General features: G+C 40.6%; 1 protein-coding gene across 1 annotated transcript in view; it reads right to left on the reverse strand.

Moving 5' to 3' along the window:
* Nucleotides 1-26,691, reverse strand: part of ank1a (ankyrin 1, erythrocytic a) — a 91,533-nt gene extending 64,842 nt beyond the window's left edge. The window contains exon 1 of the mRNA XM_063490763.1: nt 26,393-26,691. Within this exon, the coding sequence (XP_063346833.1) occupies nt 26,393-26,518 (126 nt within the window). The 5' untranslated portion in view covers nt 26,519-26,691. The remainder of the gene's footprint in view (nt 1-26,392) is intronic.
* Nucleotides 26,692-26,897: the final 206 nt, after the last annotated feature.

Raw genomic sequence — 26,897 nt, forward strand, 5'->3', positions numbered from 1 at the left:
ATTTGTCACACCTGCACTATCACCTTCTGTGGCTTCCTCCTGGGAGAGAGAGACGGATGCTCTCTCTATCTCTGCTACATGTAACGCTTGTTAAACCCCTTAGCTGTAGCAAGTCGCCCTTTCTCCATCTCACAACTGTATTTTTTGTTTCAGCACGCACGCATAGACTACACAGACAAAGTAAATCCATGCATGTAAACACACATATGGTCACTACACAAATAGAGTATTTAATATGTTTTGAACCCACAGTTTTAAGGAACTTTTTTAAGTGTTTCAAACATTCAGACTTATCATTATTAAAGAGAACTGCACCTGTTTTGCTCTGCACATCTAAGCCTGACTCCAGGAAATCATCACTTGAGGTAAATGATCAGATATCACACAGCTCCCTCGGGAGCCACAAAGGTTTCATGCAGACATGCTGTAGCTCTGTCTTTTACCAAACACAACTTAAATGCACCTAAAGTAAATCCTGGTATCTGGAATTTTCAACACTCCTGAGACTGTTCATATAATACGAGTGCAGGCAAAAAGCTGACATAGATGACCGCCGCAGTGCTCTTAAGATGAAACTTTATTGTGAGCATCCTTGATTAGATTCACACTGGGGAAATTGAATCTGAAGGGTAATATTCTCAGGAGGGAAAAGGGACAAAAACTGCAGCCAGTGAGCTATGAGGGTGAGAGACAAAGCATTAAGTCTGTCAAATCCCACAGAAAAACTGATTTGTCTTCCAAACTTTCAAAGAAAGAAAAGCCTACAAACCGAGCTCTCACATCAGAAACTGTGACAGGGAAAGAAAATTACACTCAGAAAGCTTTAATGTGACACCTAAAAGTTTGATGGAAAGCTTTCGCCATTTGCATTGTTGTGTTTGTCTGTATGGTTCATTCATAAGATAAAAAATATAGCAGTGAATTATCACAAATACTCTTCCTGACAGCTTTATCATCAACTGTGTACTTTTACTCACCGACTGGATTCCCACAAAGCCGGTAACTAGCTTTCTTGTTAGCAATTTAATATAGATTTAAAAAGACATATAATTACCTAAAAATCAAAGTCAAAAATAAGCATCAGAATGGGGAAGAAAAGTGATTTAAGTGACTCTGAATGTGGCGATGGTTGTTGGTGACAGATAGGCTGGTCTGAGTATTTCACAAGCTACTGATTTACCGGGATTTTTCAGACAGCCATCTCTAGGGTTTACAGAGAGTGGCCCAAAAAAGATAAAATATCCAGGTACAGCTGGGTGAAAATGCCACAGATTGCAACAAAGGTATGTAAAAGAGCAGCTCTGGATGCATAAGAGGTGGACCCTTTAAGCAGAAACCCACACCGGGTGTCACTCCTGTCCGCTCAATACAGGAAAATGAGACTACAGTTTGCATAGGAACACCAAAATTGAACCACAGTCGAATGAGTCTCAATTTCTGCTGCTTCTACATTTGAATGGTGGGGTCAGAATTTGGAGTAAACAACATGAAAATATCCATCCATGCCCCCCTGCATCAATGGTTCGGACTGCTGGTGGATGTTTAATAGCATGGGGCGCATGTTCTTCCTTAGTAACAACTGGGCATCGTTTAAATGCCACAGCCTACCTGAGTATAGCTGCTGACCATGTCCATTAGGGCTGTACCATATCATATCGTGCACAATAATATTGATATAAAAGGTACCTGAAAGGCGTACCTAATAAAGTGTCCATTGAGTGTAGAAACACTATTTTGAAAAGGAAAGGAGAGAAATATTCTGTAGACATACTGAGGTGAGACAAAAGTTCTGCTGTTACCAGTCTGACTTTAGAGAGACTCCTCCATGTGCCAGCTCCTGCTTTATGTCTGTGAGGCTGCAGTACTGCTGCCACTGGTAAAGGTTTCTGTGCTTCTCTGCATGTGTGAGAGCAAGGATATGAACACACAGGGAGTCATGATGAAAACGCACAATGTTACATTAGAAATATCATCAAGCTGTAAAAGAGACTGAGAGGAGGACACAACAAAATCACCAAAAAAATGGCCCACATTTCTGCAGCTCAGGGCAATGCCACAGCTGTGACTGCCACAGAAAGCAATTGCATTTATTACTTCTAGTAGACCTCTGCCCATGTGAAAGAGTCTAAGTGCACAATATTAGGCGATATATGATGGGTTTGAAATGATGGGCAATAAAGATTTTTTGGGATTCGCATGCAGCCAAATTCTTTAGAGGAAATCGAGACAGATTAATAGAAGATAACAACAAAGCTCGTAACTGAATGGGCGGGAGGTATGTGTTTGAAAGACGTCATTGGATTGCTTTACTGATCAGCTGGTGAAGATGAAAAACAGATCAAAGGGTGGCAATCTGTTTTTGAAACTAATTTGAATAAATCATGACTATTTTGTTTGTTTTCTGTGGCAAAGAGAATAAAAAGAGTTTTACATTCAAAACATGTAAAACTGAACATAGCAAGTAACACAACAAACAGTCGGTCCTTTGGGGAGTGACTGGTTCATTTTAGTGGTAGTTTCAGCATCACAAATATCAAGTCAACTGTCATTTAAGTCATTTAAGCAGTTGTACAAGTCCATGTAATGCAAGTCTGTATTTTTTTAAATAAAATGTACTCTGACTCACTGTATAAGGACCACAATTGTACTGCATGTACACCTCTCTTTGATTTCTCACCTTTTACAGTGCATCACTCTTACACTCTTTCTGCAGTCTTTTTTTACATATCTATCTGCAGTATTGACACACACACACACACACACACACACACACCGATGAGCTGTTGCAAAGCCATTTTCTGTGCGTTCATGAAGAGGGCACGTTGAGCTCCTCACTGCAGTTCTTCTCTGACTCTGTAGTCAGCACAAACGGCACGTGGCTTAAATCCACACCCATGTGAGAAACACAGGCACACTCTCATACCTTCACATTCAACTTAACAGTGATGCAGCCACGCACGAGCCTGCACAGATTACCTGCATGTAAATCAACGTCCTCGTAAAGAAACGTCTAATTGCTCATATGCAGTCACACACAGCGAGCAAGCTGAATGCATCTAAAAATAGCAACCCACTGGCACCCCCACCATCATCACTATTCTATTCATCGTCCCTTATCAGCAGTGTGGGGCTCAGTTGTTGGACAGTCAAACCGCTTTCATGGAGCTTTCCTAGTCTCTCCATTGGCACAGACACTGATATCACCATACCCTCTTTTCAATTCTTGTCCTCCATCTCTTCTCTCTGATATTTCCGTCTTGTATCCCTAAGCCCCTTCCCTTTTCTTTCCCCTCATCCTCTCTTTTTCTCTCTCTGGATTCTTAGTGGGAATGACACTCACTAAAGTGCAGAAAGAAAGATGAGGGAGAACAGGAGGTGACATCCCAGAGGACAACTTTTACCTTGGATGAGTAGACCTATAGAGACAGAAGATGTCATAACTACTACTAACATAACAGATAAAAGCAGATGCATCAAAGAGATGAATAGGGGAGTCCTTTTTTTGGAGAACCAACCCTGAGAGGAACAGCTGATTTCTGTAATGGATTAATCTGCTTATATCAAGTGATTAATCTTTACAGTAAGTCTGAATTATCAGAAAACGCTAAAATAAAATAAAAATAAAAGGACTGAGATGACATTTTGGTATTGTTTGATGAACATCTACAACTGAAAAGTGTTAGGTATACTGACACAACATGTATCAAATGCTCAGTATTGAGAAGCCATTTTCTTCCACTTTCCCAGTTCCAGGTGGCAGGCAGGGGGACTGGAGGCTGTCCCATCTGTCACAGGGCGAAAGGCAGGGTACACCCTGTAAAGGTCAGCAGTAACACTGAGTTACTTCTGACAATTTACCTTCAGAGTACCTTTAATAAATTATTATAATCAATACCCAAGAACATCATCTCCTGATCAAAATGGTCGTGCTATGATTCCCAAAACTGAACCATAGACAGACGAATGATGATGTTGTTTCAACTGAGAATAAACATGTAGTAAGAATGACTCTTACAAAGTGAGAAACATGGTTCAGATTAATGCAAAGAAGAGGTTATATGCATTTGTGTTTGTTCTTTTTCATTTGTTGTACAGTGACGTTAACACACTGCCGCTTTCTGGCTGTAATATCAGCATCATAAACTCAGGGACGCTATCTAAGGTTGGGCGATTGGACAAATATATTGACTATTGATGATAGGCTTTCACTGATCATTTTCACAAGGGCAATTTATCTAATTATGTATTTATAATACATACATTTATAATACATGTCCAAAGACATGCAGTTAGTGGGGATAGGCTAATTGATCAATCTAAATTGCCCATAGGTGTGAATGTGAGCACGAATGGTTGTCTGTCTCTGTGTGTTAGCCCTGCGACAGACTGCCGACCTGCCCAGGGTGTACCCTGCCTCTCGCCCAATGACAGCTGTCATAGGCTCCAGCGTCCCCCGCGACCCTGAAAAGGATAAGCGGAAGCGAATGGATGGATGTATTTATTTGCCCATGAGTAAGTTTGCTAATAATGTTGGGTGAAGCTAAGAGAAGCAGCCAACGGAAAAAATTATAGTGCTCTTCCAGCTGTGAGCAAATGCACCCTCCCCAGATGGCGCCCAAATGTAGCGATTCATTTGCTCAAACTCATAACAGAAGGAAAGAAAGGCAGTAGCCCATGTTCAGAAAAAAACAAAAAAGAAAATGTATTTAAATTTTTTAAAAACCCATAATGGTGGGGAGGGAAACAAATAGAAGTGGCTATAACCGTGCTTACAGGCCGATCCAGTGTCTGTCTGTCTTACACACTTGACCACACAACAAATACAAAATTACAAAAAGCAAGTTAAAAATCCAAATGTCTCTTCCAGCAAACATAAAAAAAAATCTCCGACGTAAAGTTAGGTCTTTTGTGCAATCTCAAATAAGTAAATAAATAAATAAATGAATAATCCAAAAAGTAATTAATCCTGAAACAAACAAAGAAGGTAAAATATTCCCTCCAAACAAAACGTATAGATTCTAAATGCGCAAAGCAGTCCGTACACAATTACATTGCTCCGCCCATCAAAAGTCACCTGCGCGAATATATCGCCTATCGTTGGTTATTGGACTGACAACTGACGATTTTTCCTTATTTTTTTTCTTGCTAGAACATCTAACAAGCATGTCCGGGAAAACCTTCATTTTGGGGCTATTTTTCAACCATGACGAGACACAGAAAAAAGACCAAGTCGATGGTCATTTGATGTCAAAATGTTTGCTCTGTACTGATTGATTTCTTTTGTCAGTTCACTACTCTGACAAGATACAAGTCCTCTGCAAAAGCGTTATCTAAAAAAAATTTTAAAAAATCCAATTCCACACCCAGACTTAAAAGATTATTCATCACACATTGTTCAGCTCCACAACATGTTTCACAAAATGTGGCGGGAAAAATGTTCTTCCTGGCTGACAAGCGCAAACAAAACAGAAATAACCGGAAAATGAAAAATACCTCATCGGAGTAACAGCGGGTTATAAAAAATAGTTTTTGCTTTAAAGTTATGCAGAATCTAATAGCCATAAGACTAATATATCACTTGATTTGGTGGGTTGCCTACAAAATGCAAATATGATTTCAAAATACAATTTACTTGTTACACAAGATTGATGCTTATAAAATAGAGCAATGATGATACCGCATTTGCACCTGGAAGAAAAGAAACTGGAAAAAGGAAAAGAAAAGAAAAAAACAAGTCTGAGTCACTTTATAATAGCCAGAAATGATGCATGATGTTGGCTCCAGGTGTGAATGGGCTCCAAAAGTAGGTTAATAAACCTAATGGTGAAAAACGACGTGACAATAAACTAATTGGCTGACAGAGCTCTTTTGAAGAAGTTTATACTTCCACTAAAATGAGACGCATCCATTTTAAGCTGTCAGATTAGCAGTCTGAAGAGTCTGAAGTTCCAGCAAACTCTGCGTCTTATGAGCCTTTTTTTTCTCTGCAGTACCGTCTTCTCAGTTTTTGGACATCATCTACGTGCAGATCCTTTGCATGGTGGCCTTGAGAAATGAAACGGGCCAATGTGGACCTCAAAGTAAAAAATGACTTCAACAAACCCGTGACGATCCTTTCTGGGGGATCAAATAGTTCATCTAAATGAATATCACCGTTTCTACAGATCCCTTTGTGTTACACCGACAGTGAACTCACAAACCCCTGTCACTCAGTATCTAAATTAACTTCCCTCTCACACTATTTGAACAAGAAAACACACATACAATAAGCTCTCTCCACTGATGCACACCTGTGGCCTGAGAAGAAAAATACATTTCTGTTCTCACAAAGCGTGTTTTCCCCTTTTAAAGGAGACACAAACCGACCACAAAGAAGTCCCTAACCCTCAGCAGGACCCACTGAAACAGGAAGAGAGCACTTGAGTTGGGATTTTTCGGGTAAGTGTGGCTTAAGGGGGTTGTCCACACTGAAGACGTATAAAGAGGCGCACATGGAAAGGCTGGGGTCAGTTCAAGGGCTAAAGAGAAAGAAAAGCAGCAGAGAGTAAAAAAAGATTTGAGCATCTTAGAAACTGGAGAGCTGGGAAGAAACAGGGGGAAAAAAGTACAAAGGAGAGGGGAGAGAGCAGTAGGTTTTTGGATGTGATGAGAGTGCACATTGTAAGTGAAGCTGTACACGATAAGAGGGGTCAAGAGGGAGAAAAACAGCGAAAAGTGAAAAGGTGATATACTGTTGGCCCTACAGAGGCGGCGTGTTTTCACTGGGAAACACAATGTGTGGGAAAATACTCTGAAAAACAATTATCATCAGTGAGAGGTGGGATACCAGGTACAAATATTTTGGATCAAAGTAAGAGAACTGGCAAATCAGCAATTAGTTCTGTAATTCAAAACGAGAAAGGGAACAGCGTGCTCTTAAAAAAAAGCCACGAGCTTCTGTTGGAAATATCTAAGACATGGTACGACAGAGCAACATCACAGGACTGTCCCGCTCAGTGAAGATAATACACAGCAGTGCTAACAGGTTCAAATTCACAGGAAATATGGAGATTCAAAATATCAAACTGTTCTTTTATTGCAGAGCTTTTAACTGTGTAGAACAACAAAAGCTCCCAACAACAAAAGTGCAACAACTTTGACTGCACTCTTCTTAGCAGGCTCAAACACAATACCTTTAAATAGTGATAACCTTAGACAGGATGAAAATGTAAATAAATAGAGCATGAGTTCAGGTTGAAGTGTCACAGTTTGGTGTTTGTGTGAATTAGTAGAGGATAATGCTGGAAGCAGCAGGTTAACATAATCAAGACAATCACAAGGAGGGAAGCTCAAAGTAAGACACAAGAAGCCACTAATTATGAGGAAATAACAAGAGAACCCAACTAAAAACACTGAGGAGGCAATAATGATAATAACCTGAAGGCAAAACCAAAATATAGTGTCATAAAAACAAGAGTAATAAAAATAAGAATAATCAAATCAGTGAAGTAAAATAAAAACAAATCAACCGTAAATAGAATCAAAACTTAAAATACTAAGACATAGAAAAAAACCCTCATACATTAACTAATTGAAAAATATGTGTTCAATAAAATCTGATCTTGATTCAATTTATAAATTGAAACGTCATTGTGAACATGGACTTCTTTACACTAAGAGAAATCAAACCAGACCGAGACTTTTGTAGTAGCTCGTCTGATTTACGATCCATCAGACTTCACAGGTTACTGCCCTTAAAATATCTGTCACTGACCTCGACCTGTGCGCAAGTTTCACTAAAATCTGACCAATACCCTGGAAGAAATGGTGATTCTTACATCAGACACCTCTTCATCACTCCTTCAGCCAAATGAGCTAAAAATGTAGAGACTTGAGAGCACTTTGAGTTCTGTGTTGACTATGAATTAATATGATTTTGATAACACTGATCTATATACTGTATACATAGAGATTATTTGAATAAGGTGTAAATAGGAGTAGCATACTGTCAGCGCTCTGCTGGTCAAACTATGTAATGACGCCTCATAACGCATGATTTGAGAAAATGGGTACATTCACTCTGTGTTTTTGTTTTTTGCTCAGATAACTGATATTTCTTTGAAATAACAAAAATTTATGAAACTTAAACCAGTTATAACAACAAAAAACTGATTCATCACCAAAAAATAATATCAACCGTGATGAGTGAATTCCTTCTTACTTGCTTCAGTGCAGATAAATCTGTGGCAATCAAAACAAGCATCCTTTACCGAATTATATTAAACACTCGGCGGACACTTTATTCAAATGGCTGTTTGCACAAATACACAATCAGCCAATCACATGGCAGCTACATGCATACATGGTCGACGACACCTGCTGAAGTTCAAACCAAGCACCAAAATAACGGGTGCAATTTCTGTCCACTAAGAACAAAGTGAAAGTGAAGCTAAAATTCACACAGGCTCACCAAAATTGGTCAACGATTTCGGTTTCGATTTTCAGATGGCAGCACGAGAATTTGGAGTGATCAACATGAAAGCATGGGTCAGCAAGCGTCAGACAACTGATAGTGATGATGTAAAGCTTCTTAGTAGCAACTGAACAACATTTAAATGCCGTAGCGGGCGCATGCCAATATCAACAGATTAAATAAGGAGGTCTATATATCCGTCAGCATCTCTCCGGATCATAAATGCCTGTATGCATCTGCAGAGGCAAAGGACGAAACTTACCTCTCCTCCCATTAAATCATTCATGACCCCGCAGTGCTGTGGACCACACAGTGCCAGACCTGCCTCCACTAATCTGTCTCCACTTTGACAGTAAGCGCACACACCATTAGACTCACTGTTTTAAGCTCTGCACTGAAATACGGCTTCTTGGACAGCAATTACAAATGCTCATCCAAGCAGGTAGACATTCAGAAAACTCTCAGGCCGTCAGTATTTATTTGTGTCTTCCTGCTCCGGCTCCATACACCTGTATCCCCTGCTCACCTCCCTGGCAGTATCCCTCTATAAAATGTCTAAATCTGCTCCTTGCTCTGATAGTCTCTTTCACTGCCTGGCACTTCCCTCACTATCAATCAGTCACACATGTCCATATTCATGAGGTCTGCAGAACATCTAGAAGGGCACACTGGGAACCAATCCATGGATGTTCCCTTAAATACCGTCCTTCTATTTCTGTTAGGGTGTCCTTTTCTGACCATGTTCTAAGAGCAAATGAACCTTCAAACCCCTGCTGTCCTTAACTATCTGCTCAAAGACATTTTTTAATTCTGTATTTAAAACAAGAAACAACCCAGAGGAGAACCTTTACTTACAAAAAGCCATCACCACTCTGTCCTAAATAATATACTGTGGTTATTTATAGGATGCACCCAAGTTGTATATGCAGAAAAGATGAAGCCACGGGTTGAGTTGCAGAGAAATAGCAATGATTTACCAACAGTGAGGCAACTTTTGCACCATATGACAAATAAGTCACATCATTTAGATCATATACTGTAAGAATAGCCACTGATTTAAAGTCATTTATACGTATTAGAATCAGTCATCATTCCATTTAAAAAGTTTTACAGAATAACTCACTAAATATTCCATTTTGCTGAGGTTTTGGGGAAATTACATGAATTTTTAACTTCTTTACCCTTCCATCTTCCTGTCTATCAAGCCCATGACTGAACGAGTGCAGAAATCTTTAATGAATAATTGATGACTCTGCGTAACAGTATTGCAGAACAGCGTTGAATTGCTGCACTGGATCAGAGGGAGAGGTGGGTGTGAACACAGCTTGTGTGTGTACTGCACGCTCTGCTGGTATCTGGGGCAATGTGTGACACCGTGTGTGTCGGATAAAGATGGAGTCCTCCAGGCATCCTACGCAACACAACACAACACAATCGATTCCTTGTGAAGGAAGTGCGAGTCCTTCACACTTCCTGTCCTCTCGCCGCATTTCGAAGATGATCTCTGACCCGGCTGAGAGCGAGTGACTGCATCACGCTGTGCTGTCAGACTGCTTTAGATCCCGACCAAGTCATAGTGAAGCTGAATGTAAACGAGCTCTGACCTCGCTCTGTCCAGCAGAGGGAGCTAAGACCAGCTCATCCCCGCTATTAATCCATCCTCAAGGAATGAAATACGTCAATCCTGATAATCCAAATCACACATTAGATGCATTTTCTTCAGGCAATCAAGGACAAACATCTGGATGGCTCGCCAGACTATAGCGCCGCATCTCAGTTGTGACACCACATTCATTTCCGTACACATCTCCCTCCAACTTCTACTGTTCTCAGACTCATCCATGCAGCAACATCTGAAAATGCAACTAAGAATATTTCTCATTAATCTTACTACAGATGTCTAAATTGCTGTGCTGAGCCATATCTTTGGTGGCAGCGCATATATTCATCCTTACTTGCAGCCGGTTATTGTTGCACCCACATCAGTTCTAGTGTATGCAGGTAAAGAAAGCTGAATTTGGTTGACAGTTTTAATCTTCCAGTGGTTCAATACGCTTCGGTTTTACAATAAATAACTTTTCTGTGGACAATATATATTTTCATCAAGTTTAGAAAAACAAAACTTAAAACAGATAAATATGACACCGGTGCTGTCAGCTCACAACAAACAAACAAACAAAAAAACCCAAACTGTGCCTAACATTACAGAATTATTTGGGATTAAAACAGTTTAAGCCACACAGAAAGGATTTTCACTCAGCAGAACTGCTTGCTGCACACCGAGGAGATTTTCACACTCACGCATACACCTCTGCTAAGTAGTGAGGTATTCTGAGCACATTACACAACAGCAGGGCTGAAGTTCAAGGATGTTACAAGCGTGTAAAAAAACTAGCATGCGAATCCCAAAAATAAGCACACAGAGGAAATGTTGAATCTAGCTCATATTTGGACATTTGGTTCAAATAAGTGAAAGTAAACACTTAAAGCTCAAGTTGAGAATTTAACTAGTTTAGCCCAGCTGCATGCTGTGAGGTTTTTAACATTACTATATCATGCAGTCTGGCACATTAACATTCAGCTCGATGTGACGCATGAGATAAAACAGGAATCCTGTTAAATATAAATAAGTTATTGAGATAGCGAAGGTTTGAAGAATACTGAGAAAAATGAGAGATCAGAGAAAAGGGTGATGGGGAAAATGGAGCAGTGAAAACAAGGGAGTAAGTGTTGCGATAGATTCAGTTTCATCGACTCAGCAAAATGCAGAACCGACTGGGATGAAGTGACGGTGCGGGATGTGGGGCAGGAAAACTGGTGAATGATGGGAGAACAGTGAGTCTGTGAGGGAAGTTTTTTTATGATAACCTTCAGCTTCCTGAGCAAGGACAAACACAAGAGATGAAGGATAACATGAGAGGGACATGGATGCATTTTGCATTTTAAACTGAAAGTTTAAAAAATTTCACAGTCAATAAATAAAAATAATAAATGCTGAGTCTCATTTAAAGTACTAAACACTACCTACACAATCTCAGACACTAAAGTGAAGTCAGATATCTGGTTTATTCAACCAGCTGGCTTAGGCTCAGTAATATCAGCGATCATCCTATTTTTTTTTTTTTTTACACCATGCCAAATTTACCACTAATAACTCTATTTGGGAATCACAAATACTCTGTCTGTCGAACTTATTTTGGCATTTATTGTAGATTCAGACATTTGATTAAAGAGAACAATTGATGTGTTTTGTGACAAGCTGGTAGTAACACTGGCACTAAGTAACCTTTGGTTCTTTGCCAAGCTGTCTGCTATGTGCAGACACAACACCAGTTTATCCCCTTGAGTTAGGTGGGGGTTTTTTTTTAATGCTTGAATGATTCATAGGAGAGTGTTAATTGACTTAACAAATGAACAAAACAAACATTCCCCTGAATGCCCTTTGAGGGACGTTCGGAAAGCCTGGAGAATTATTGTTCAGTACGGCTTCGACAGATCACAAGAAAGTCTGGCTTCTTGGAACTGTAGTGGCTCAAGACTTTTGCACAGTACTGTCTCTCTAGGTATCTGTCTGTTGAACATGGGGTTTTGCGCTATGTAAGTGAGTGCATGTTTGAGCAACTCTAAGTAAATATGTATCTGTGTAAGTGAATGCATGTTTGCGTATATAAATTATACGCATGTACGCAGGTATGAATGCACATGTGGGACAGGTTGTTTGAAAGGAATGACTTAGTAAATGACAACAGTCATTTACTAATAGAGAGGAAGACGTAGAACTATATAAGTTTATAGCTCTTCCCTTTCAAGTATAAAATGTGATTACATATACAATATCACCTTTTTCCCTAACAAATATGAATTATATTTTGTTCTTTTAAATATTCTGAATAAACTTTATATGTTAGGTTTATAGTAGAAGACTGAACTGTACGGCTGGCTCATTCGATTAAGTCATGAAATTGTCTTAGATTCATTTTGTCCATCAGCTTATGAGTGAATCATTTGATCTCTGAGGAGAACTGCTCCCATGGAAAGGCAGCTCTACACACACAGTTTTTATATTGTTTATCTAAAGCTCACGAGTTAAAGCGCTTACAGCAGTAACACCAGACTTTGTATACCCATCTTAACCATTACAAACATTTACCAAAGATGTCAGTCATATGTGTTCAGGAGATACAGACATGAGCTCCGTGAGCTTTTTATTCCATGACTATCTGCCACACACTCTACAATTGGAAAGGCACAAACCACCAGAATATACAACATGCTCACTCTCATACTTTCTCAAGCTTTTCACCAATATGTAGCAATTAAAGGTCTGTGCCTAAGGAAGTGCTGAGGCCAAATTCAAAGTGCTCTATGCTCTGACAAACATTTTCTCCATTACCACCACACTAACTGTCCTGCACTGCTTAAGGCTACACTATATTCTGCTTTAGTTAAGACTCTGTAAGGGAGGAAAGGGTGAAAAGAATAGTGGCTGCAGAAGCGAGGCAGTCTATGAGTAGACTAAAAAAGGAGCGGAAAAGGAGATGAGGACACGATGAATGTAGCGTCGTCTGTATCTAACTCCAGCCATCAATAAAAATTAGCAAGAGTTCTTTATGGATCTGTCAGGCTCATTGCGTGCCGGTGAACAAACCAGATTTTCATTGCTGTATGTAGTTGTAATGGAACTCTAATATGGATGTGTGGCTAAGAGCATGTAATGTTACTGTGCAGGCAACATTTAGAGGATTGCGTTTCTGTGTTTCTGACAGACATAATTAGATCCGTCACTGGCCCAGCTGTTGCCGTTCAGCAGGGTCAGGATCATGCCTACACACACACACACACACACACACACACACACTACCCCAGAGTGGCAGAGCGATCAAGAGAAGGCAGATCAAACTATCACTGAGAGCAGAAGTTTAGCTTTCCTTTCCTTTTAAGAAGGACTTTATTCACAATAGCTTGAAAAAGATTCTTGAAAAAGACTCTTATGAATACGGGCATTTTTAAAATCATGATTTATTAAGAAGAAGTGAGCTGTAGAAGTGGGAATCCAGAAATTATCTGAGGAACACAAAGTTAATGAGATATCATCTTTTCTATCATGATTAGAAAGTCTCTGCATTAACACTAGGTGGCGACGTCCAACTCCATTACAGAGCAGCCGGCACTGTGCTGACTAAGGGCTGGCTGACAGTAGGTGTGTGTGTGTGTGTGTGTGTGTGTGTGTGTGTGTGTGTGTGTGTGTGTGTGTGTGCGTCGAGTCTACAAACATGTGTGCTTACATGTGATCAAGTACGAGGTGCTGCTGACCTTGTAAGGATGCTGCACACATGCAGATTCTCCTTCACCCTGAGCTGATACCAGTACAGTGTCCAAGGACTCACCACCCTCCTTCTCAGCCCAAGCCGAAATTAATACAGTGTACTTTTGAGGATGGGTTAAAGGCAGCTTAAACATATATAACATATAAGATCTAAAGTTTTACAAATGTGTGTCGTGGGAGTCGATTATTCCCCATCTACACACACCACACTTCCGTTTTCCTGCTGACAGAAAACACCAGGCTGTCGTTACAGTAAAAGTGACTCCATCCCTCCCTCCTTCCTCTCACTGTTGCTCACTTAATCTCCCTCGCTTCACTCTCTCTCTCTTTCTCTTAATGTGGATCTATAGAGTTTAGCGCAATCTCAGAAACTGAGAGAGAAGAGAGGGAGCTGTTAGGAATCGAATCCATGATCTTGCAGTGTTGCAAAATGCTGCAAGCAACTGTGGCAGAGAGCGGGGAAGAGGGTAGGGGTAGCGGTCTGCACTAAAAGGGGGGAAATGGTAATGGGATGGATGGAGGAATTTACTCTAGCAGGGACGAAGAAGAGAAAGGGGGTGGACACCTTGCTCTGCATTTACTCAAGAAAAATCTCTGGGGTCAGCCAATTAGAGGCCGGGTGACACCGCGATCCTCCCAGCTAGCCTGTAAATCCTGCGCCACAAGACAACCCACGTGCCTCTGTTCAATGAACACATGGCCTCATAAAGAGATACACGAGCAAGAAAACAATTAAACACATAGACATTAAAAAGAAAATTTAAAAAATAAATTCTAAGTAAATAATGAAATCACACAAATATGGCCAAATATGAATTCAAGTCAACATTTAATATTTAATAGGACCTCTACCATAGCTGCCCAAACCTGCCACGGTACTATGGATGACTGTAATATGACTGTGATGTGTGTTTACATGAAAAACAGTGCATTTGAACACTAGACAATGACAAGCAAAAGTTATTTTAAGAATGTTTTGCATATTTATAGGAAAATAATAAAATAATATCACATTTTTTCTACTACTCAGACTCTTCACTAAAGTCATTGTTAAAGTAGCCTTGGCAGCTATGACTGTTTTTCTTGGGAATGATCATACAAGCTTGCACTCTTCTGTTTCAAGTTTGCGTCATTCACCTTGAACTGCTCATGCTTGAAGGGGTTGAGCACTGGTGTCGGTGAACAGACATATTTCAGTCTCCCAGGAAATGATGCTGGGCGTAAACCACTCCATATGTGTTTTACTTGTGGTCATTGTCTTGTTGAATATAAACCTTCACAGCTGTCTGACATACCTACCTCTTCACAAAAAGATCGTCAATAAGGATATATGTATATTTTTCCTTCTGTCCTCACTAGTCTCCTGACCCCTGTCGCAGAAAAGCATCCCCACAACGCGATGCTGCCACTGCTGTGCTTGGAAGCAGGGATCATATTAATGACGTGATGTTTGGTGCCAGGTTTCCTCAACACACAGATGTCTGCAGGCTCCCAGCAGTGTGTCATGTGCCATTTTGCTAGCGATAGCGTCCTTTTGTCCACTCTACGTGCCCTGATGATTCTATAAGGGTCTCCCATCTCCACAAAGGGTATGCGCAGTTCATGACCCTTGGTTTTGGTTTCCTGTCTTGCCTGATTAATCAGTTTGGCTGGGCAGCAATAGAAAGACTGATGGTTCCTATTTATCTCTTATTTGCAAATAACAGAGGACTACCTTTCAATACAGTCCTGTTTGTCTTCAATCTGTCACAGACAATCAACTGTGATTGTGAGAGATTTCTTTCTTTCTTAAGTATGTGCATTAAAATCATTTAGTTACAGGTGTCTGTAAGTTACAGAAGTATCATAAAGGCCATTAATAAAAATAGGATTATGAGGATATGAGGATTATTTTCAATGAATATATCTAAACACATCAAGAAGGTATTTTAGCTTTGTCTGTTTTAAAATAAGTTTAAAAAAGGGGGGGATGTTAAAATGACTGAATGCAGTGTGGATATATATATCTAATTGGATACATTTGTTTGTGTTTGCAAGCATTTTGATATGTAAATGTCGGAGGTTTCTGCACCATTTCACACCATTAACATGTGTTGTACTGACACCGCAACTCTACTGTGAGTGGCGATGATTAGAGCTAGTGCTTACCAAAGAAATATTCCTTTAAAGAAAAATGCATAAATATTTCATCACAAACGTTAACTTAGGAGTTCTTTTAGAGCTTTTAATCACATAAAATAATCTTCCCTAGTAGATTGAGATGCTTAAGTGGAAGTGTAAACATCTGTTTACAATGCTTAAATGTAAACAGATGTTTTCAGTTTTTTTATCATCCAAGGATGATTGTGTTATAAACCAAAAAAAACTCCAGGGTGTTAAATTGACCTTATGTTGGAATTTTTTATATTTTTTTCTTTCTTTGGTAACTCCGATCAGTATTTTACAGGGTTGTAAATTACCCAGAGTAATCACTGTACTCGAATGGAAGTAAAAATATTTGCTGTTTCAAAGGTCAAAAATATTCTTATTCTCAAACTTTTACCAGTCAGTTTATGAATAAATCAGGAAAATGTGGGCTATAATAATAAGAGCTTTTAATACCAGTTTTGGATACAAGAAACGTGGAGCTAAATCCAAAATGGAGTTTGCTTTGAGATCCAAATGCTCGTGTCTGATCAAACAAAAACACTTCCCATTCAGTGTAAATCTGTGGCGCTAGCGTTTTAGCATCAACACATTTGTACCTTGTACACAAGTGTGAGACTGATTAGTGAAAAGAAATAACACCATGGCCAAATGGATTGTCTGCGCTTTAACACTGAGTTTTTGAGTATTTGAAGAGGTTTCTTTTCTTTTCGGTACTCTCTGGTTTCTTTAAGTTTTGTTTGTCTGTAGTTTTATTTACTGATAGGAGTAACGGTTATACTTGAGTCCTAGTTACTGTTTCCATGTGTGGAGATTTTTAGTGCTTTGTGTGTTTCCCTCTGTGTCTTCCTCCTGTGTCTTTCTGCTTAATTTAAGTTACTCACGAGTCTGTGTTTCCTTATTTACTTCCTCTTTTAGTTTGAAGTTATTTGTTTCTTGCATTCCCCTTTATTTCCCCTCTTGTCTCCTTGTAATGGATTGCAGTCACCTGTGTGATTACCCTCATCTGTGTCTCATTCCCCTGGATAGTTCCACTTCCCTGATTACCCCTTGTGTATAAATAGTCCCGTCTTTCCTCTCAGTCTTGTCACAGAGTCTGTTTCCCCCTCCTCTGTGTTTTCCTGCATTACTCCAGCATTTCTGAGAATTTACCTTTGTTTTTTTGACTATTACATCAGCCAAATAAACAACTTGCTTTCTGTTCATCCCGTCATCCCTCCTGAGTGTCTGCATTTGTCTCTCACTCTACATATGAGATCATCCACATAAACATAGGAATTATAAAAGAACTGTTACAGACTCAGCAAAGAAAAAAGTACAGATGCTGCATGCCTAACTAAGTCTGAATGAAGGTTATTATGGTTGTGCCATGTGTCATGTTTTGCTCTCAGATTGATCAGTGCCCATTCTCCTGGAGAGGAGAGCAAAACTGTGCATGCTGGGTGGGGTGAGAATTAAAGAGCAACAAATCAAAGTGACACCACTTTCCCTCCAGGGGATTCAGATGAAGAGGGTTACGAATGGCTAAGCTTTTAATAACAGGTCCATGATGCTACAACAACGCAATGACACACGAGGATCAGATGACTCAAGAAATCTGCACTCCACTCAGTAAGATTTGTCATAAGGGAGCATACGGCGATATTCTGAGACACCAGCCAAGGCCTGGTCTTGTACCATCTTCATGTCTAACTCCAAAAGAACACTTACTAAAAGAAAACCTTGAGCCCTTGTTGGGCTTTTTTTTTTAACCATACTACATTTTATACCACCTGCAGGTTTAATCCAGTCAGAAAATTCAGAACCCAAAATTCAGAACTCAATCTTCTCCTGCTCATCTTATTAAATGAACCAGACATTCTCTATTGTCTGCACTCAGAGAACGGGAACAGAGAATTATAGCTGGGATGCTATGCCGCTGTAATGACCTAGTGTACCTCTGTGTTTTGAATTGAATTATTTCTCTTCCCTCCGGTCGACAAAAAAAAACAAGAATCATCATATCAATTGGGTAAATAAGACACCAGCCATCCAATCCAGAGGAAAAAGGTGCAGAGTCACCCTGGGGTCACCCACAGTCCTCTGATATTTCACTCCTTTTTTGCTTTCACTATCCTTTTCTCCGGCTCTAACCCTTGGCTATATTCCTTCAGTTTTATCACTCATCTTCACACCAAACATTCACACACAGTCACAGACACATATGGTGCTTCCCACACACACAAAGCAATCTGACATGTTTACCATGAACAGACAAACACACAACATCTTTTAGCTAAAGTCTAAAAACTGCAAGCTTACAATGACAATCTAAGATGCTGATGCTAACGGTGTATGATGTTTACAACATTGGCCATGTTAGTTTGGTATTAAAGCATGCTAGCACTGCTAACAAGATTAAGTTGCATACTTAACTGAAGTTTACACCAAAATAAATTGCATCAGTATATATACTCTTACATAAAAACTATAAACATCAGATTGCCACTAGAGAAAAAGTCAGTAATTCTTGTCCTCATGTGAACATGAACTGCAAACTTCATTTACAAAACAGATGAAGATGCATTAAACTGTAAAAAAAAAATACATATATGCATTACATATTGCTAGTTTTGTAAAACTCAAACATGCAGGACAAATAAAATCTTTTTCTACTCAACAAAGTAAAACAAATCAATATTGCAAATGATAGGCTGCACATTGCTGCACATTGCAGAGGCTCTCATACATCTCACTGTATGAGATGCTGCAGAGTCTGAGGATATAAAGGCAGGAATCCGAGTACCTGGACATGAAACCGCACTAAGCTCCCTATCCCACCCCCTGTCCTTTCCTCTCTCCTCTCCCTCATCAGCAAGAAGGAGCTTAAAGGGAAAGAGCCTGGGTTGGGTAGCGGGCACTGAAAGCTTTCCCTTTTCCACAACAAGCTGTCCAGCAATGACTATCACATTCCTCTCCGAGGGTATCACCTCATTCTTTCTCTCTCTCTCTTTCTCACTCTCTCTCTTATTTGGGAATGATGAGGATCCATTTCAATAACCCCGATCTCTCAATTCCTGTTCCAGGCAGTTACGTAACGGCTGCACTATCAGAATAACAATTGAGAGAAGAGATTAGCGCAATCGGCCAAGGAGGGTGATAGAGAGAAGATTGGGGGGGGGGGGGGGGGGGGGGGGGGGGGCTGAGAGGAAAATCTAAGGAAGCCCCTCTCAATATGACACATCACTTCTTGTGCAGTGGGAGGATAAGCACACAGAGATGCTGCTGCTCGTAATTTTGGAGGTTTACACAAACCTCTGTTGGAGACAAATGCTTTTCTGAAAGCACTGCAGTCCTACATGTCAGCTCAGCTTCATTTACAATCATCAGCCAGGCAACACACCAATAAATGGTCTCTGCCTCCCAGGCTTATGGTGATTATCAAAAACATGCATCAAGCTTTCGTTTCTTACAGCAGGTGCAGATGATTGTGTCATCCTTTTTTTTTACCCAAATGAAAGAATGAATCACGGCAGGGAGGTTGAAGCTGGCAACACGGTGAGAAATCTTGATCCCTCATCAACAATTTAAAAATATCCACGGGCTTTGGAGTTTGAGGGAAGCCGAACTCCTGCAGGGATGAGTGCCTGCTGGATGCTTGATGCTATTTTACTCGTGTTTACTCAATTATTTTTTTCTATTTTAACAAAGAATGGATGCCACCTTTTTGTGTAGGGGAGCTTTCCTCTCTAATGAACCTGAAAGAGTGTGCTTGGGTATTTGCTTTAAGAGTCACTTAGTCTCTGCTAGGTCATAAATAAAGATCCGCTGTTGCTCATGTTAAAGGGGGAGAAAGGGGGAAGCAGAAGGCATTACTTGGTGAATTGGCATCACGTGCCCCATTCCTGCTTTAATTAAAGGAAAGTAGGTTGCGGCTCCTGGCCACCCTGCCCCAGCAGTACTTGCTGTATAGCTGAGAGCTGGACTCAGTGAGGCTCATTCCAAGGCTCCATCAACATGACTGAGTGCCTCAGACTCGGCCTGCTGAGTCATCTGTCTGAGGGGTTCCATAGGGCCACCCGGGCCGCAGACCCGCACACACACACACACACACACACACACACACACGTATTATACTGGATTAACACACATACAGACATGCCTGAAGTTTGAGTTTCATGGTGCAACGGTACACAAAATTCATGGTTCGGTTCGGTTCGATACTTTGGTGTCACGGTTCGATATTTTTTCGATACAAAAAAATGTTCATGCCTTTTTAATTTGTCATTTATTCAAATTATAAATATACATTTTAACTAAAAAGTACAGTTTTTAAATTTAATGTTGCTGAAACAACAAAATAATAAAAAAAAATAAATCTATCTTTTTTTTTTTTTCTTTTTTTTTTCGTTTATTTGTATAGCCCTTTAAGAACACACAAGGCAGTCCAAAGTGCTGAACAACACAGATTAAAACAACTACCAATTTAAAAATACGATAAAATCATTACAATCATTACTATCTGATCGAGAAATCACTCATCTTTGGAAAAGAGAGTTTATTCCAGAGAAATGGCTCTTTCCAAAATAAAAGCTATACTATAGCTTCTTCTGGACTATATTCTCAGCAGCATATTAAACATATCAGGTCCCCATAAGGAGAATCATGTGCTAACGGCTGTCTAAATGACTCGGGTAAAGTTTATAGCATGTGTGCTTGTCGTTTTTGTCTGCTTCCACTTGTCTTTGCACTAGGATGATGTCGGCATAAATGTGCAGTCATATTCGTTGTGTTCCCACTAGTGCTGTCAGCGTTAATCTTGTTAAAATGACATTAACGCCATAACGCGGCAAATCTCCGTTAACAAGTTACCGCGGATCGCCCCGTGCGTGGGGCTGGACGGCGTCAACACGTTAACGAGCAAACTGCGCGAACGCACTAGTTCCCAACAATGTAATTGAGCATTGCGTGGCACATCCGACATACTGTTTTACTTTTGTCCATGACGCGCTTACCATCAGGGTCATACTTCACATGAAAACCAAGATAGTACCAAACGCCAGATCTGAATGAGGGTGGGGAGGTTCAATTTCGGGTAGCGTTGAGGCAGTTGCCATGTTGCAACGAGCTTAGCTTCTGTCTTGCTAGCTTGCGCTGCGCTCAGTGGATCTGCACTCGACAGTGCAGCCTAGGCGGAGTAGTCGAACGCAGATCCACTGAGCGCTCAACACAGACAGCATCGTCAGAAGAAAAGTTGATAAAATAAATAAAAAATTTTGTATTGTTCGATACATATGCGTACCGAACTGAAAGCACTGTATCGAACGGTTCAATATCGATACGAGTATCGTTGCACCCCTAATAAACACATGGTGAGTGAAAAAGGTGAGTGAAGAAGACACACTCAGTGCATCATGGGAATCCTCCAGCCTTTTACACTTATTGCAGTGTTATTATTGCAACTAAGGAAGGATTCGGGGTCACCTGATCCAGCCATAATGTTCAGCTTTGCCAAAAAGGAAGGTTTTAAACCTAATCTTGAAGTATTTAGACTCCAAACTGGGAGCTGGTTCCACAGAAGAGGGGCCTGAAGGCTGAAGGCTCTCCCTCCCATTCTGTTTTGAAATAAAACCAGCAGAGAAGAGCTCTATAGGGGTAGTACTAAGAGGTCTTTAAGATAAGAATGGGCCTGGTTATTCAAGATCTTATATCTGAGGAGTAGGATTTTAAATTAGTTTCTGGATTTAAAATATTGGAGTATTTTTTAAACTGCTCATCTCCTTGGCCTTCTCAAACACTGGGCTAAAATGGCTTGCTGATTAGAGAGGTCAGAGGAGGATGGATATACTAATTGCAGGTGGAAGAAAGGTGACAGAATTACATCTACAGGAAAACACAACAAAAGTTCACAAAGTGCCTTGCAGAAATGAGTCACTGAATAACAGTTTTTGTGCTATCCTTAGTGTTTTATCGGGGTTTGATCCAGAACTCTTGTCTTTGCCTTGAGGTGGTAACCAGAGACTTCAGGTGGTTATTAAACACCAACTCTGGTTGTCCAACACTTTGACTGACAGGTAGGAAAAAAGATACACAAAGTTTAAGATTTTAAAGTGGAGCATTTGGGATACGTTCACCGACAGTTGCACCAGGCTATGACAGTCACACAATCAGGTTCTTTTACTCTGGCTGCAGACTTTGATTTTCTAGCTTCAAACATCTGACATGAAAGCAATAAGTCGTCTGCTTCAGAATAAGTACATTTTGGTTTATCACAATAACTTCACTTTGATCACAGCACCTGTGGTAAAGGCACACAGGGATGATCAGCAAACAGGTGCTAGACTTGGTACTGATGGGTTTAGTTGCTTCTGCAGCACCTCTGCCTCTGCACGTCTGCCACACATAAACCTCATCGAGGGCTCTGCTTTCTCTTGAGGTGGGGAGGGTAAGAGATTTTGGAGGGCAGACAGAGACAGGGCTGGAATGCTGATCTACTGCTGCCTTTTCTGTTTTACACAAAAATTGTAGCATGAACATGGGGCACCGAGGTAGCACGTTCAACACTGCAGTACTCCCAGGCAGCCATATCAGCTGCACAAGTGCTGCATTTTGAAGAACTCTACGCTGCTGAATTTTAGCCCTAGGATGGCCGATGAGCTGCTACAATAGAGATCTGCAACCAAGACAGTGTTAGACTATATACATGACAAAAAGCCATACATTTTGACCACACCTTTTTTACCGATGTCTGAGCAGCAGCACTACTAGGTAAACAGATGACGGGTAAATCCTCAGCTCCTCTGGACTATGAGAGCTATAAAAGCCATATGTGAACACCGGTGATGTTGTTGGTGGGGTGAGTGAAACCGTGTTTTTTCTTGTTTTATGTCAGAAATAAATACAACTTGGGGTTTTGAACTGTTGGTTCAAACAAAGACATCTGATAGCCAGCGCATACTCTTGGCACCTTACTTGATCTATAAATGTCCAGTTAAGCAATGATAGCTTAGATATTTCTCTGATTTATAGAGATTTACAATCAGTGATGTGATAAATAGTTACTCCCAGTAAATGTTGATTCAGACATTAAGAAGCTGACTTCTGGTGCAATTTTTCTTTCCGTTCCTGGTATGCAAAGGTAAATTTTGAAATTTTGATTTGACTTCTATGACAATAAACTAAATAAGTGAAGTGACTCATAATAACACATAATAACTAACAGTGCTTAAAGGCAACGAGGAACAAGGAAAATTTATTTCAATGCACACAGGGTTACAGCTCTAAAAATCATCCTGAATGGATCCAGTGGGTACATTAACCATTTGAGAATTAATAAGTGATCCCATAACGTCGAAAATTACTAAGCAAATCAACAAATTATCAGAAAGAGTCCAACTTCAATTCGCTTAGTTGATCTGTTTGTTAGGAAACTACAATTACAGTAGATGTTACATTTGTAATCTTCTCATAAATGCAAGAATACTTTATTATAATTAATATCAAAAGTGCAATATCAAAACTGATTCAATCTTTGAGTACTTTAGACTTTAGAGTACTTTAGTACTTTGAGTACTTTGATCAGGATGCTGTTAAAGCAGAGATACTAAAATGAAAAGATAAAAAAATTAATTGCATTTACAGGAAAAAGCTTTTACTCATCTGCTACTACAATTAAGCTGAAAATATATTTTCCATGCAAGGGAAAAATAAGGCTAATAACTATAAATGAATAAATAAAAGGACGTTTTATCTTTAATACCCATTTAGATATACACTAAATTCCACGTGCTTTTTTTTCCAGTGAACTTGGAGCAGTCCTTAAACTCTAGAAAAGTAAATAGCCCACACTAAATGCACTGTCTGGTGTCCAAGCAATGCAACAAACCACTATTTCATACTTCAGGGCCACTGTCACCAGGTCAGCCACTTCACATTAAAGCAGGTATAGATGTAGATACAAACGCACACACTGAATGAGGTGAAAAGAGGTGCTGACTGGGACAATGGGGCTTTGTTCACATCCTGACAATGCTCATTTTTCAAGAGAAGCAAACTCATCAATAAAAGTAATTTGAGGACAACATTATAAACTGCTCAGCAACTGACCAGTTCTGCATAATGCCACTACACTGAGAAGCCAGTTAAAAATGCACTTTCACCCTTTAATGACGAGGACAGATCATTGTGTCCTCACTGGGACACGGTGGGAACAATCGTTAACGTCAACGTACGTCAAACCATCTAAAACATCTAAAAATTAAACCAACACGGAAGATAAATATAACAGTAAGCAAATCAAGTTATGTTTTTAAAAGACAAATAAACAAATGTTACTAAAAACTGATACAATTATACTCAGTGGACTCAAAATGTACCCAAAGAGCAGTGAACACTGCCTCCCTTTCAGAGCTCTGTAGTCCATCTATTAAAGTAAAAATACCCAAAGAACAATAAATGAACCTTTACACCATAAACTGAATCACTCCTTAATCAAAGAAGCTAAGAGTGATTTTTCATACAAACAAATGTTTGATTAAATTGCCCCCAAACTCTTGCTTAAAGGTAGCTGGAAAAATATGATGATCATTCATGAGTGTTAAATGCTCAGAAATAAAAAATGCAGTCCTGCCACAAAGAGTTGACCTTCTGTGCAAAGCAAGGATAGAAGCACTCCTGAGCCACCAAAAAAAAGAACAGTTGTTGGCTGTTTTCTTTGTGAGCTACAAAGTGGGATAAGGAATCACACTCATTGTATTGCAGAGTGCAGAAACTGAAGAGGTAGCTACACGCATCAGAAAGGAAACAAAGGAAGATGAAGGGAGAAGAGAATTTCCCCAGTGTTAACATCTGTTCCAGAAACCAGGAATGGCTATAAGCTGGTGTTTAAAAAAGGAAGAGAGATTGAGAGGGGAGGTGGAAAGGAGTCAGGAAGCTTATTTGAAAGACTTAAGCTGCATGGTTACGTAAGTGATATGGGATCCTCTGAAACTACACTCTTTCAGTCAAAGTTGTTCTGCATTAGCACCGTCAGACATCTCGTCCACATTTTGTCCAACGGTTAGAGCTGCAGGCTCTCTCTTCTTAAACCTCATCTTTCCAGACATGCATACGCTGCACTCACTCACACACATACACACATACTAGACATGCACAAAGGCATCTGTGCACTGGCATTCACCCTCTGGTTGTAATGTCCGTGTGTAGCTATTAAGTACGAAGGCTGTTTAAATATACACATGTACCCCTGTGCTGAATCGGGTCTTGATGAGTTAAACAGGTGAAGAATGTGATGAAACTTTAACTCCAGAGTCATTCCTTCGCATCAGCCACTGCAGACTACATGGTGCCGTGTGTGTCTGTGCAACGAGTCTGACTCTCCAACAAAAAGAGTTAAATAGCGAGCCCCTGCTGACAGAAAACCACCCAGGTGTATCTGAGTCATACCACCTTCCATTCACCTAAAGCTCTCTCTGTTTTCCTCTGTGTCTTTTTCTCAAATACACCTAATAACCTTGTCACCCTACCTGTATAGAACACACAAAAAAAAGAAAGAAAAATCGGATCCCTATATCAGCCTTACAGTCCTGTCTTCCTTCTGTGGGAGAGTGGAAGCTGTACTGTGTTCCTGTCTCTACTGCATCAGCATCAGATTGGTTTACAGCCAGCCTGGCACAGAGCTGGCTCACAGGGCGGCTGGACTCGGTTACCGAGGACCAATTTGCCATCAATACACAATCTGCGGATGACTCATTTTCATTAATGAGTTTGAGCAAAAGGCGACAAGCAACCAGAGGCATAAAGTAGACTGGATGATATTTCTCTGCAGTCGGTGACTGGCGGAGCAAAGATTTATTGTTTACAACGAACCTTGCCAGTTGTTCCAGCTCTGCCTGGTACTTCTCAGTCAGAAGCCTGCAGGTACTGCTCTGCAGTAATTACAGTGCCACACAGAGAAAATAATGGACAGAAAACAAGAACATGCTTTTGTAAAAACAGGCAGGTTATGGTCCTCATGGAAGATCAGCCCTTTAGTCAGATTTTTGCTCACTAATACCTTACTGCAGTGTGAAAACAAAGAAAAAAGAAGAGAAAGACAGAAATGTGAAGAGGGACTGTCACACAGTGAGAGATAGAGTACTACTCTGCCTTATCAGACGGTTCAGACAGGACAGTCAATAAAGCAGGTATAAAGCAGTCCAGAGGAGTAGGAAAGCATGCAGTGTGTTATACCATTTCCCCGTGTCTGTATGCACAGGACATACATGTGTGCAGGGAGACTGTGTACACACAGTAGAAACACGCTCATCACCAGGTTTCCATGTGTGCCCCAGCACCCCTGACCATAGCATGACAGAAGAAGAAGAAGAAGAAGAAGTGAGGGGGGCGTCTCAACCTTCCTGCCCCCCTCTCCAGGCTACACCTCCCCTCCTCACGCCAACCCCATCGCCCCACCCCACCCCTGGCTACCCCACCTGTGAATATCCCAGTACCTTGCGCTTTTTATCCCGTGACCGACTCCTCTTTTTGACCCTCTCCTCCTCCTTCTCTTTGCGCTCCTGCTCTGCCTGGGCTTCTAAATCCTTGTTCTTACGAAGATGTTTGGCTGCTTGTGCCATGGCGTTGGTAGTCGGGGTCTCGGTGGCGTTGGCGTGTCCAGATCTTACAGCGGTGGTTTGCGGGTCGACGGCACTGGCACTTTACCTGGCGTGGGCCAACACTAGCGCTGCCGCTGTGTGCTCCTCTATGGCCCTGCAAAGTGTGCGAGCGTGCTCACCCTCTGCCTCCTCCTCCTCTTCAGCAGTGCAGTCACACACACACACACACACCGGCAGTCCTCATCCGTCTGCTGTGGGATGCTACTGCAGCGCAGCTCTCTTTCTCTCTCTCTCTCTCCCTCCCTCTCTCTCTCTCCCTCCTGCTTTGATGCTTGCACTCTCCTGCTCTCTCACTTCTTCCATTCAATTCCTCTGCTCTCCTCCTTTCTTGTCTCCATTC

The sequence above is a fragment of the Pelmatolapia mariae genome, linkage group LG12, assembly GCF_036321145.2.
Source record: "Pelmatolapia mariae isolate MD_Pm_ZW linkage group LG12, Pm_UMD_F_2, whole genome shotgun sequence".
NCBI classification, from domain to species: Eukaryota; Metazoa; Chordata; class Actinopteri; order Cichliformes; family Cichlidae; genus Pelmatolapia; species Pelmatolapia mariae.